Source organism: Falco rusticolus, chromosome 1 (genome assembly GCF_015220075.1).
Source record: "Falco rusticolus isolate bFalRus1 chromosome 1, bFalRus1.pri, whole genome shotgun sequence".
NCBI lineage: Eukaryota > Metazoa > Chordata > Aves > Falconiformes > Falconidae > Falco > Falco rusticolus.
In genome coordinates, this window is record NC_051187.1 from 80,937,806 (window position 1) to 80,950,037 (window position 12,232).

Sequence of the window (12,232 nt, forward strand, 5' to 3'; positions counted from 1 at the left end):
CACAAATGGGGGGGGGAGTGTAAAACCATTGAAGAGTCAAGCGAAGTAATGCAAGATAACTCAATACAAAGCAAGCCAACTGCTGAGATTTCAAACAGTTTTAATTTCTAAAAGCTATTGCAAATTATGTCTGAAGACTCTTGGTCTGGCCTGGTGCAGTCCCCAAGGCAGGCTAGCAGGGAGCAGTCGTCTTCCCACTGCTGAAGTTAGTTTTGCTGGGAAGTTGGTGTGTCTTGTGTGTACTCATTCCTCTGTTGTCTAGCACAGCTTTGCAAAAAGGAGGAAAAAAAAAAAAAAACCAGCCAGGTGGTTGAATAGTATTTGTGCCTTTTTGGAAAAAAGTAATGTGAGTTTTTCCCACTTCTAACAAGACAATGTACAACGAGCTTTCTGAATTCACCGTGAAGAGGGTCTTTCGTGCATCTGAGGAATCCTGAGCTTCACTGAGCAGGTGCTTTCTCTTGGCTTTCAAGACCACATATATAATACAGCAGTGGTCTCTGGTAGAAGAAAATTCAGCAGTTTTTACTGGGCTGATCTGAGACCCTTATCTGACCTCTACCTTCTTTGCTTTGGTCTTATGCCCAGAGTTAAAAGCAGCTGTCGATACTGTACTGTATGGGTTTGCACAGCCTTGAAGAAAGCCCCTTTTTATACCTGCAAAAGGGTTAAGGAAGGCTGTGTGGTTATTCACTACACTTCAGCTGGGATGTTCCTGTAGGCCATTCAGTTCAAATCTGAAAAAGATGAATCAGGAAACGAAGAAAATGTGTTCCTGAAACTACTCGAGGTTTGAGTCTAGAGACCTGGAATTAATGGGAGTATGTGGTGAAGAAAAGGCAGAAAGACCTAAGGTATGTATTGCGTATTTGCAGGTGCTGTTCCTCTAACAGCTGTCTTAATTACTTAAATAATACGGGCCTAGAGGAATGTATTTGTTTCTGCTGCAGTTACGCTGTTCAGGTAATTCCTTCTTCCTAGCACGTGAAGGTGTGTCCTGCCACCCACTCTGCCTGGTGACTGTTCTTTCTACTCAACTTGTGGACCACAAGAGTTCCAATTCTATATAAATGATAACCAGAAACACCAGTCAGAGTAGCAGGTATCTTTCAGTTCTGTAAATAATTGCATAAGCTGTGTAGTTTGTGAAACCATGCAGTAGAGAGATGCAAATTCTCCCTCTCAATATATGCTTCAACCCTGCTAGTACGCGTGAAAAAAATCAAAACACCAGCTGTCAATGTGTGCTCAGAAACGCTCTCCAAAAAATGTTGCTGGGCTTTGGTAGTTTCTTTTTTGTGTTAAGCTGTTCAAACAAACCCAAACAAACCAACTTCTTTTTGCTACTTCTGCCATTCATTTGACGCATTCCATTGCCGATCTTGCGAGTATTACTCAAATACAGCCTTTCATAGTAATGAATATCACCCAGGTTCGTCAGAAGACATGTTTTATGCTTTAATTTGAAAAACACCTACTCCAGGGCTGCTTTGCACGTGCTCAGGTGACTATTAAATTTTCTATTGCTGCTCTTCAAGTCTTAGAGTGAGAGAGCAGAGATTGAGAACTGCACTGGTTGTTGCAACCTTGCTAAACAAATAAGCAAGTTAAAACAGCAAGAAATCTTGATTGCACTTTTTAAAGTAGTCTCGTATCCCTAAATATCATCAGAAGTATTTTGGACTACGGCCATATCAGCACTAGAAAGCTTTACTGGTGAAACCTGCAGAATTTTTGTATTGTTTTCAGAGCTAGATTTCAGATTAGACTGAATCCATGCATTTATGAGCTAGATTCAGTATGAGCCTATAACTGTGTTTCTGACAAGTAAGCAGAGCCCAGGTTTGCTGGCTTTCTGCTACCTGCGAGAGAAAGCATGTAGCAAAAATGTAGACAAGCAAACCATGTATGATCCTGAAGAAAGCTTGCTAAAACTAAGTTTAAAATCCTATTTTCTGTATCCTGTTACCACGACTGTAATACTGCTCTGGTTTTGGTTTGTTGTGGGTTTTTTTGGTTTTGGGGATTTTTTTAACTTTTGTTATCATAGTTGTACAGTGGTAATTTTTTAATTTTTTTTTTAAAAAAGGCAGCGAACACAGATGGTGATAAGTTAATTGTATGCTGCATGCAGTAACCAAATACTATGAAGAGGCAAGCTGGGCCAGTGCAACAGATGATTGGGTTCATGACGTGGCTAGCAGAAACCATGTTATTAGAATTAATGCAAAATTGTGCCAGCTTATATGGCAAGTTAGAGCTAATATGGCCATAGGTGACAGTAGCTCTTAGCCTGTAATTCTTGAGAACTTATCTTTTGACAGCAGAAAAATTATGACCAGAAAAATTAGGATGAATGAGTATTACCTGAGTGTGCTGTGGAGAAATGGGCTAGGAGTGGGGGAAGAAAGGATGACTGTCCCCACTGCAGGCTTTCTTCTCTCGCGTGTTGCTCCTGTGAACTGCAGCAGTAGGCGGCACCTTTTTGTAACTTTAAAGGTCAGTTGGGGTGTCGTGATGGGGATCGTTGTGGTATACTGAAAACAGACTGAGCATTGGGACAGGCTTCCCAGGGACGTGGTGGAGACACCATCCCCATCCCTGGGGGTATTTAAAAGCTGTGTAGATGTGGCGCTTAGGGACGTGGTGTAGTGGTGGGCTTGGCAGTGCTGGATTAATGGGTGGACTTGATGATCTTACAGGCCTTTTCCAACCTGAATGATTCTGTGACCCTAAGGCCAGAAGAGGAAAATGCTGCCCGGTTTGTGTGCATCTCTCTGTGAAGTGTTCCAACAGCCTTCAGTCCACAAGGGCTGCAAAGGCGTTTTTACTGACAGCTGTGCTTGTGTTCTGCCGTAGGCCTTCTCCAGGTTGTTCCCAGGTGACTGTTGCACAATGTCCGTATGTACCAGATCCCACAGATAACAGGATCTCATTCTGTGTCTGCCACTAAAAACACCTGGAAACTCCACTTCCTAAAGCATTGCAGTGTTGTGCCATTATCCAACCTTAATCAATATTGATTAAAAAATATTTCATATGTCATGTTATGGAATATAAATTTGCCATTTATATTGGGTTGCAATGCCATGCGCTCTCCATGGATTACAGAGCCGATGACTGCGACCCTTCACCTTTAAACCACGGGACACTCTCTTTTTCCTTTTGTTTGGGCTGTTTTTGTCGTTTAGCGGGGCGGGTGGTCGCGGTGGGGGTCCCGCCATTCACCCCGGCCCCGCCCCGCAGCAAGCGCGCGCCAAAACCGCGCGCCGCTGCGCTTGATTCTCCCGCCAACACGCCCCGGGGCGGGGCCGGGGCGGGCCGCAGGGCGCGGGCTAAACCATTACCCTAGGCGGGGGGGTGTAGGGTGGTAGGCGCCCTCAGAGACGCGCGGGCCGCGGCGTGGGAGCGGGTTTGCTTCGCGCCCAGCGGCCGGCTCGGCTGGGCGGGGAGGGGGCGCGGGCTGGCCGCTGCGCTTTCCCTCTTCTCCCCCTCGTCCGCCCCGCGCACCTGTCCTCATGGAGCGGCCGGCGCAGGCGCCCCGCGGGCAGGCGGGGCGGGCGGCGTCAGTCCGCGCTGGCGGGAGATGCGAAGGGGCTGAGCGGGAAGACAGGCTGTTCTTCTCTCCCGTGCCGCTCGTCCGCAGCCTGCGCCGGTCCCTCGCCGCCCGGTTCTCCCTCCAGCCTTCCTAAGGACACTCCGTGTCATGTCCTTCCGCCAGAGGAGCCCGCACGGCGGCACCGAGAGCAGGTGGGGCGGCGGTACCATTGCTCACCCCTTGCCCTTCTGCCCCCCCCCCCCCCCGGGCGCGGAGCAGCGGGCGGCGGCGAGCGGCCCTCGCTCCCCGTCCCCCGGGCGGGCCCGGCGCCGAGGGGGGCGGGAACGGCGGCCCGCGCTCACCTGCGTGAGGCATCGGCGGTTGCGTGGCCGCCGGCCGGCGTCCGCCATGTTCGGCCGCCCCTCGCCGAGGTGCGGGTCCCTCAGGGAAAGCGAGGCCGGGCCGCCGCTGTCCGCAGCGGCCCGGTTGCCTGGGGTGGGAGAGCCTCCTTCTGAGGGGCTCTCCAGGCCCCAGTTGTGTCGCTGAGCTTGGCTGGGTGAGGTAAAATTAGTAAATAAACTACGGTGCCTGCATGCGATGAGGTTTCCCAGAGGTTAGTAAAATAAAGCCACCTGGCATGCTCACGTCGTCTTCGCTTTTCTGCTGCCAGCCCTCAGCCTCCGCCTCGCTGGTCCCAAGGAAGGAAACGTGGTGCGGATGGGAAGCGGAGAAAGCAGAATGAGCCCGATTCATCCGTTTTTGAGGAAGAAAAGTACAGACCTGACAGCAGACTGGACAGGTAGCTACCGCTTGCAAAAGAAACTACTCTCTGCCGTTTTGTGTATCAGGAGCTGTTGAATTGACTGTTGTACTCTGTTTTTCCAGCCCTGTCTGTTTGTAGATCACTCATCATGAACAGCTGGTCTTAAAGGAGGGGAAAAGAACCTAGTGCAGTGTGCTTATCTTGGAGTCACTTCTTAAGAACGAACATTTTTCATTCTTATGTCTTTAGTTATATTCTTCGTCATTTTCGGTTCTATTTCACGCTTTTTTTATTGCTGTTTACCATGATGCAATAACTGCACAAACTAACTATGTTTGTGGATGTAGGTTGTACGTACTGTTGCATTAAAATTAAACAAGACAACAAATTAAAAAGTCAAGTCTTAAAAGTCAGGTGCCTTCATGTTTCTGGAAGCAGTACAGACCATCTTGGGAAGTTTTGTCTAAGTATGTTGGCACATGTGTGGTGGGGTCCACTTCTGAGGTCACTCACTCTTCATACTGCTGCTCACTGCCTTCCTTACCATTTCCCAGCACAAGTAAACTTCAGTTTAGTGAAAGTATCTTATTTTATCTCAGTTTTCATGTCTGAGCTGTTTATGCCATGGTGCTTTTAGTCCCTTTTATTAGTGCATGGGAGTTGTGGCCTGCAGCCCAATTGATTGAATCTAGATAGATTTCTAATCTAAAAAAGATGGGTTATGCCCTGTCACTCCCCATTTTTCTTTGCTGAGAATAAGCAGGGAAGGCACTGGTTAATGGCTCAAATTACAGTATCTGGTGTAAATGAAATTCATTTCAGGACCTGTGTCCTTCATCAGTTTCAACCAAAATAAGCAGTGCTTTTTTGTGTCTTCCATTGTTGAACTGAACAGGCATACTTTTTGGTTTAGTTTGGATTCGGCTGATTGAAGTTGTTCTCTTCCTGCACTAAAACTACTTCTTATTTATGCTAATTCAACATTGTCAAAATAAAATTTTAAAATGGGAAGGGGATCGAGATGGAGGCAGGGCGGTTATGGCCTCGTTTTTCTGCCCCTCTGGCAGAGTTTGAGCACCATTTGCAGTCCTAGTACAGCACCAGAGCTTCTTACTGAGCATGAAATAGCATGTGGGGATGAGAGGCTTTAGAAAGATGGCTAAGCCTAGTATGTCTGACACCAGAGCAAATTAATCAAGAGAAAAAGCTGTAGACCCTTCCATGTTCTCCCTAATTCTCTGTATACGCAGCACAGGTTCAGAATCAAACAAATATGAAAAAGTATGACACATTTTTGAGGACAAAGCTCAGATGGTGAGACTAACAGAGTACTTCTGGGATTGCACTGTTCTCTGCCATGGGAGAGCTGTAACTGAACGTGACCTGCATTTTCTTCAAAGTTAGAAATCAATATACACAAATGTTAAAAATCCTTGGAGTTTGAACAGATATTTGGAGAGGGACCTGTACTGTTTGCTATGGATTTTTAATTTTTCTGAGGCCATAACTGGATTTAATCTAAAAAGAACTTTTAGTTTGAAGTTACTAAAAGCTTAAAAGTGTAGTGCGAGCCACTTGCTGAGCTGGGAGCAGGGAGGCAGTTGGAACTGGTTTTAGCACAGATGCATCTAATTCCCTGACTTCAAGGCACTTATTTACACAGAGTCCTGGTAAGTCTCCAGAGCATTTCCAGGTCTACTGAAAAAGCTCTGGTCTGTAGGATACAGTTTTGAGTTTGTACTTTAGGAAAATTGATCATCAAGGGGAAAAACTGGAAAGCATACTTAATAATCTGAATGCAAGCTATTGTTGATGCTGGGAAGGGATATAAGTTTATTCCCCTGCAACAGTCTGAATCTGCTTGTGATGCTAATGGGCTGCAATAAAGTTGTTAAATACCAGTTTGCAAAGTCGTAACAAATTTTGGTTTGCTAGCTAAAAATAGATGGCTTTTCTTGTGCCTTTGCCTTCTCTACTAAGTATATTTTCACATGCAGAAACTCTTGGTGCTATTGTGTAATTTTAATTAATTAGTTGTACAATTTAATTCTGTGTTCTAACTTTGTCTCATAGCTAGTGAGTCTGCGATCATGAAGAAAAAATATTCGTTAGATCGTTCAGTGGAATGAAAATAAATGAGTAAATAAGTGAAGCTGATATTTCACATACTGCTTTGTGAAGGATACCAGCTTAAAGTTATTGAAAGTGTAGGCTAGGTTACATGCTGCAGTGGTATGTTTCTATAGATATCTACATAAACTTTTTAAGAATAAAAAACTCCAAACCTAAACCAGACAGCTTCAAGGTGGAACTCTAAACTGATGCTTAACTTTATAATGATGACATTTTAATTCAACACAAGATTTTTACAGCCATTGTGAATACTATAAATTAATATATTAAATAGCTATTGAGTTGGGGGTGGGAAATTAAAAAAAAATAATACAATTTTAATGTAGAGTTGGGTTTTTTTTCTAGTTTTACAACACCAGAAGGCCCTGGACCCCTTTCGCGGAGTGCAGACTGGGGAACTGCAGTGGAAGAAGATGAAATGAGGACCAGTGTTAACAAAGAAATTGCCAGGTATTCATGGGTGTTTAAGATGAAGTGGGGAAACGAGGGGAAACGGTAGTTGTCTTGCAGAATCTGTATTGACTTTTATTTTCAACTTCACCACTGCAGTAAAATAAGACCAGCCTTAGCTTCTTGTCCGGTGCTTTTAGGTCAGCTTTGACTTAAGTCCTGCAGGAATAACGTAGCGTACTCTCTGTAGAGTTGATGTGTATCATTAAGTATCTCCCTTTTGGAAGAAGCCTTTCCTGAATCTCTTGGATTCGATTACTTGGCATGTTATTTCACTAATTACTGTTTTTGCATATCATTGCTATAAAAAGATTTTTAGGGAAAAGACTTGGGAAAAGAAAGTCCTCAGATTATTTTTTTCTTTTTAGTGGGAAACTGAAGCATCCAGTCCATAGTGGAAAGACTTTTACAGTGTCTGGGTTGTCTTTAAGACTGCTGCTTAGTTGAGAAGTGGAATCAACTGTGAGCTATGACAGTGCAGCCTTACATGTTATCTCTGTGTATATGTATTTTTAATACTGATTTGAACTCTTACAGATACAGAAGAAAACTTCTGATAAATGAATTTACAAGAGAAAGGAAGTCCTCCTCTGGAAGGTAGGATAAATTTCTAGCTTAGCTGAGGAAAATCCTGAAACAGATCTGAATTTTCACACGTACCATATTGCTTCTGAAAATGCTTGTTTTGAAGTAGTTCATTTTAAGCCCCAACATCATAGTTTAGTAACATTCAAAGCATTCATTTGAAAAGTTTTAACATGTTTATAATCTTTTACACGTGAGTTTGAGCGGTGCTTGTTTTCTAGTAGTCCCGAATCGATGATGTTTTTCTTTAGTTCTGATTCAAAAGAGTCCACTGTGACAGTAGAACTTGAGACAGATGAAGTGGTTTTGATGAGAAGACAAAAACAGATAAACTACGGAAAAAACACAATCGCCTATGATAGATACATTAAAGAAGTTCCTAGGTAAGCTGCTTGAGTTTCTGGAAAAGTAATGTTCGATTGTAAGCCATACCTGTTCTTTATAAGAATATTAACATACTGAACTTGGTATTTGAGACACATGCAAATAGGAGGCATCTACAAATTAAACTTTCCAAGACATTTTTTAATTGATAAGTCATACTAACAATCAAATGAAATGTGGATTTTTTTGTTTGACTAGTCAGTACATGAAGAATATCCCTTCAGGCTTTCCCATGCTGCAGAAATGGAAGTGAAAGTATTTTTTGTTGTGCTCATCAACTAGAGGAAATGAAACTGCTTTTTGCAGTCAACTTTCTAATTAGTAAAATAAAACACAAAATAGACTACAGTTGCTCCTAAGTTTGAAATGAGGTTTTCAGACCTATGATTGATATGCCTTTTTTAAAATTTTATTTTACTTTATTTCATTTGACTCAAAGACAGAAAACCTAATAATTTTATCATACAGCTGACATTCACCTGAGTGCTGGAACTGTGTAGTAGTCTTTTCTCATAAATGATATAATCCAGAATTTGCTGTGTTGTAATGAATCTGCGTAGCCTGCAGTCAGTCTTAGCATTTAAAACTAAATGTTAAGTATGTGAAAAACACTAATGATTTTTTTGTGTCCAATATCTGAATAGATGCCATCGTATACCAGGAGTTCATCCCAGAACTCCAAATAAATTTAAGAAGTACAGCCGTAGGTCATGGGACCAGCAAATTAAACTATGGAAAGTTGCATTGCATTCCTGGGATCCGCCTACTGAAGAAGGATGTGATCTGCAAGAAATGTATGTACACAGTATTCAAGATACCTTTATAGAAATTAATATATAAAATGTGATGTTAAAGAACCAACCAAACAAAAAAACCAGCATAGCCCTTTTTGAAACAAGTCAGTGATTACTGAATGTTTTCATTAGTTACTTGTCCACACTTTAGTGCTATTTCAGTTCCTCCTCGGTCAAAATATCTAAGAGCTTTCTGGACCTAGCTGGAGGGATTAAACTTACGCAGTATCCTTGCAAGGGCGTACATATATATATCCCTTACTTTTTTAATGTATATCCACTTGGTGAAATCAGAAAAGAAAATACCACACCATTGAGGCAAGCTGATTCTTTCAGAGCAGTCTGCAGACTTATCTGTGGTCAAGCAGTGCTGGAGGGTTCTCACTAGCTGACAGATCTCATGAATATTGAGCTTGGACCAGTACAGTGTACAAGAACCTGCCTTTGTAGCCTCACTTGCTAGTTCAAGAAAAGTGGTATAAATGCTTTTTGAGCAGACAGGAGGAAAGAAGTACTTGTAAAATCATTGCAAAATACCATTAAATTAAAAGCGTGGCCACACGTTATTCACAGTCCAAGCTACTATGGTATTCTGCTCTAAAAGATGTAGAATAATGTGACTAGTTATTTTCCTCTATAGAAAGCAATAAAGCTAATCAGGGAACATCTGAAATAAAACTGGGACTACAGAATAAAGGGGACACAGATGTAAATTTATTCCTCAGGAAACAGTTTTGTGGTAATAAACTACTGTTGTTTTCCATAACGGTGCTGATATTAAAACCAAAATGGAGCAATGGGATCTAAAAGCAAAAGCTTACTTTTAGCTTCCTTATAATAGATGAGATGGGAGTTGGTATTTCAGCCTGAACCCTACTGTATACATTGGTCTAGAAATACTAGTCTTGTCTTCAGATGCTGGGGTCTAGTTCTGTGTATAGTAGGTGTTAAATCTTAGGTTTCAAAACAAGTTGATGAAAACCTTATTTGGAAAAAGAATTTCCTGGCTCTTTCATAACATTCGTCATCATTTGTGTTGGGGCATTGTTTGAGTGTTGGGTGTTTTTCTTTGACAGCTTGCAGTATTCAATCTCGAGAATTTAATTTAGTCTTTGGCATTTTGGTTGTATTGAGTTGACCTGTTTGGTCTCTGCAGTTTGCATTGCAGTTTGTCCCTAAAATCTCTGCACGTCTCTGCTCTTGTTTGGCTATCATTTTCAGAACTGCACCTACTACTGAAAAAAATAAATTTGTTTTAAGCTGTATTGTTTTTTAATTATTTTACAGTAGTCCTGTTGACCTTGGTGAGATGGAGACAGAATCTGTTGGAAGTAATTCTACTGAATCTCAAACGAGCTGTCAAGATAATGATGTAAGCATATCTGTCATTTACATAAATAGTTGTCAGTAATTGGTCTGTAAAGAATTACATCCAGAGTAGCCTTAATACACGAAAAATTCCATAATCCGCTGTGTTTAGGGACTGTTCATAAAGCTGATCAATCTTCAAATTCAGACATTTTCTCAGCTATAGCCAATATCCATCTGTAGTCTGAGTCCAGAGAATTAGAACTTAAGTTACCATCTCAAATGACAAGTGTCTCATTTTTTCATAGCCTGCAAAAGAAAATGTATCTGTTCAAAGCATGTTGGTTATGGACTGTGATGTACAGTGGAAATACTACTTCAGATTGCAATTTCTAATGTTAAAATAAGATGTAATTTTCTCGGCATACTCAGGCTTTTTGAAGTAGGCTCCTTTTATATCCAGAAAGCATTTAGTACAGTTGAGCAGTAAACTTCAGTAAAGATGTAGTAATGGCTTTGTTACTGGATTTGTTTCTCTGGTGAATATTGAATCTGTATAATGTTTCACTCTATGCATAGATAGAGCCTTAAAACATTTGCAGGAAATCTTAGAATGTGGTTGAATGGGCAGAAGCCTTCATTTAACTCTCTGATCTTAGACTAGCCTTGGGTTTTGTATGGCCTTTAAAGTGTTTGTAAGCCTCTGTTACCAGGTGGTCTAAATGAATTACAGGAGTGAAATGAATTACAGCATAACTAAACCTGTATTTAACTGCTAATTATTAACTGCTTTGTATTCCAGGATACCTGTGCTGGCATTGTCACCAAAGTCAGACATGTTGATTATCAAGCAGAAGGTGAATTTGACTTGGAAGTGTGTTTAAGTGAGCCACTTAAAGATTTTGATACTGTGAGTTAAATAGTGTTGTGCAAGCTGTTTTAGAGGAAGTTTATTTTAAAATTTGAAAAGTTAGCTTGAATCATAAACTGTTAAGAGTAAGAAAGCTTAAGCAAAGTTGAAGACTGTTCTCTGTTGTGGTTGGTCTACATAATTTCTGAACAAAACTTATGTAAAAATACAATTAAGTTGTGTGACTTCTGTTTAACTTTTAATTTATGTATATGAGATTTTTATAATGAAAGCTTCTAATAATAAAACTAGCCAAAGGCAGTACTGTCTTCAAGTAATTAAAATTAGTTCAGCAAGATTTTACTGATACCCTTCCCCCACCCCTGCCATTGTGTCCAAAATTTCAGTTGTCCACCTGCAGACCAAGAGCAAAGGGAGATATTTTTGAGCATCTATATGTTACCTTGCTTTTTCATCTGGCTCTTCTACAAAGATCTGACTTGAAGTAATATGAGTGGTAACTAAACTATACTGCTCATTTTTACCAGTAAACTCACTCCTGCAATAATTTACTGTAAGATTAACTGCCTCACCTTTTAGAAAAATAATTTCTTTATTTGCAAAAATTGTTTCAAAAACAATTGGGAAATGAAATACTTTCAAGAAATTGGAATTCAATATGGTATAGCCTAGGCGATAACGCTTTAAGAAGCAGTAGCCTGAATTTGAAATTTGTAAATAGTCAGGAGTCATTTGTTAATACAGTCAAGAAAACAATGTCTAGGGAAAGTGCTTGTTTCTTCTGTTTTTCTGATTTTTAAATGTAAAACTGTTGTAAATGATAACGCTGTACAGATTTTCTGCTGAAAGCAGTCAGTGTTTCTTTTGCTTTTGTATGAGTTGTTGTTGGAAAATAAATCGAATTGCATTTACTTACAACTCTTCTTCTTCATTTCCTACTAGTGATGTTCCATGGATAACAAAATGCAGGAAAATCCTGAAAGCCATGGATCTAAGACTGATACCAATACTAGGCTAGGAGATGTGTTAGCGCCGTGCTTTAAGTTAAGGAGACCTTAAAAGCTGTTTATTTGTGTACAGGCCACTGGAGTGAGTTTAAAACTTGGTTATAATGGGTAAGCCTGTTGTTGACCTTTTGCAGACTCCTTAGAAGCGGTTTAGTTTAGTAGATGCCTGTTAGCTGGTTACCAAGTTCTGTTCTCTAGTAAAACTGCTAGAATAGCTAGATGGGCCCTTCAGTCTTGTTTACTCTACAGGACCTTTTTTTAAAGTCACTGTACCTGGTTTTATCTCTAAAATGGGATTTCTGCGTGTTGGTGTTACGACACTGTCAGGCTCAGTGGAGACACTAAACTTTTCAACTCAAGTGAGTACTCTAACTGTAAGCAATACTACTAGATATCCAG

At 41.1% G+C, this 12,232-nt stretch overlaps 1 protein-coding gene across 1 annotated transcript; it reads left to right on the plus strand.

Moving 5' to 3' along the window:
- Nucleotides 1–3,551: 3,551 nt before the first annotated feature.
- LOC119147571 (stem-loop binding protein) lies at nt 3,552–11,744 on the plus strand. Its single transcript, XM_037386773.1, has 8 exons — nt 3,552–3,750; nt 4,209–4,337; nt 6,780–6,884; nt 7,422–7,481; nt 7,721–7,852; nt 8,498–8,647; nt 9,935–10,019; nt 10,758–11,744. The coding sequence occupies exons 1-8, from the start codon at nt 3,707–3,709 to the stop codon at nt 10,872–10,874; spliced, it is 822 nt and encodes a 273-aa protein (XP_037242670.1). The 5' UTR covers nt 3,552–3,706; the 3' UTR covers nt 10,875–11,744.
- The last annotated feature ends 488 nt before the right edge of the window (nt 11,745–12,232 follow it).

What these genes read in the sequence shown, in the direction of transcription:
- LOC119147571 (XM_037386773.1), top strand. Translation starts at nt 3,707, where the DNA reads ATGTCCTTCCGCCAGAGGAGCCCGCACGGCGGCACCGAGAGCAG. An exon ending in CCTGACAGCAGACTGGACAG is followed by an intron (nt 4,338 to 6,779) that starts GTAGCTACCGCT and finishes TTTTTTTTCTAG; the next exon opens with TTTTACAACACCAGAAGGCC. An exon ending in TACATTAAAGAAGTTCCTAG is followed by an intron (nt 7,853 to 8,497) that starts GTAAGCTGCTTG and finishes ATATCTGAATAG; the next exon opens with ATGCCATCGTATACCAGGAG.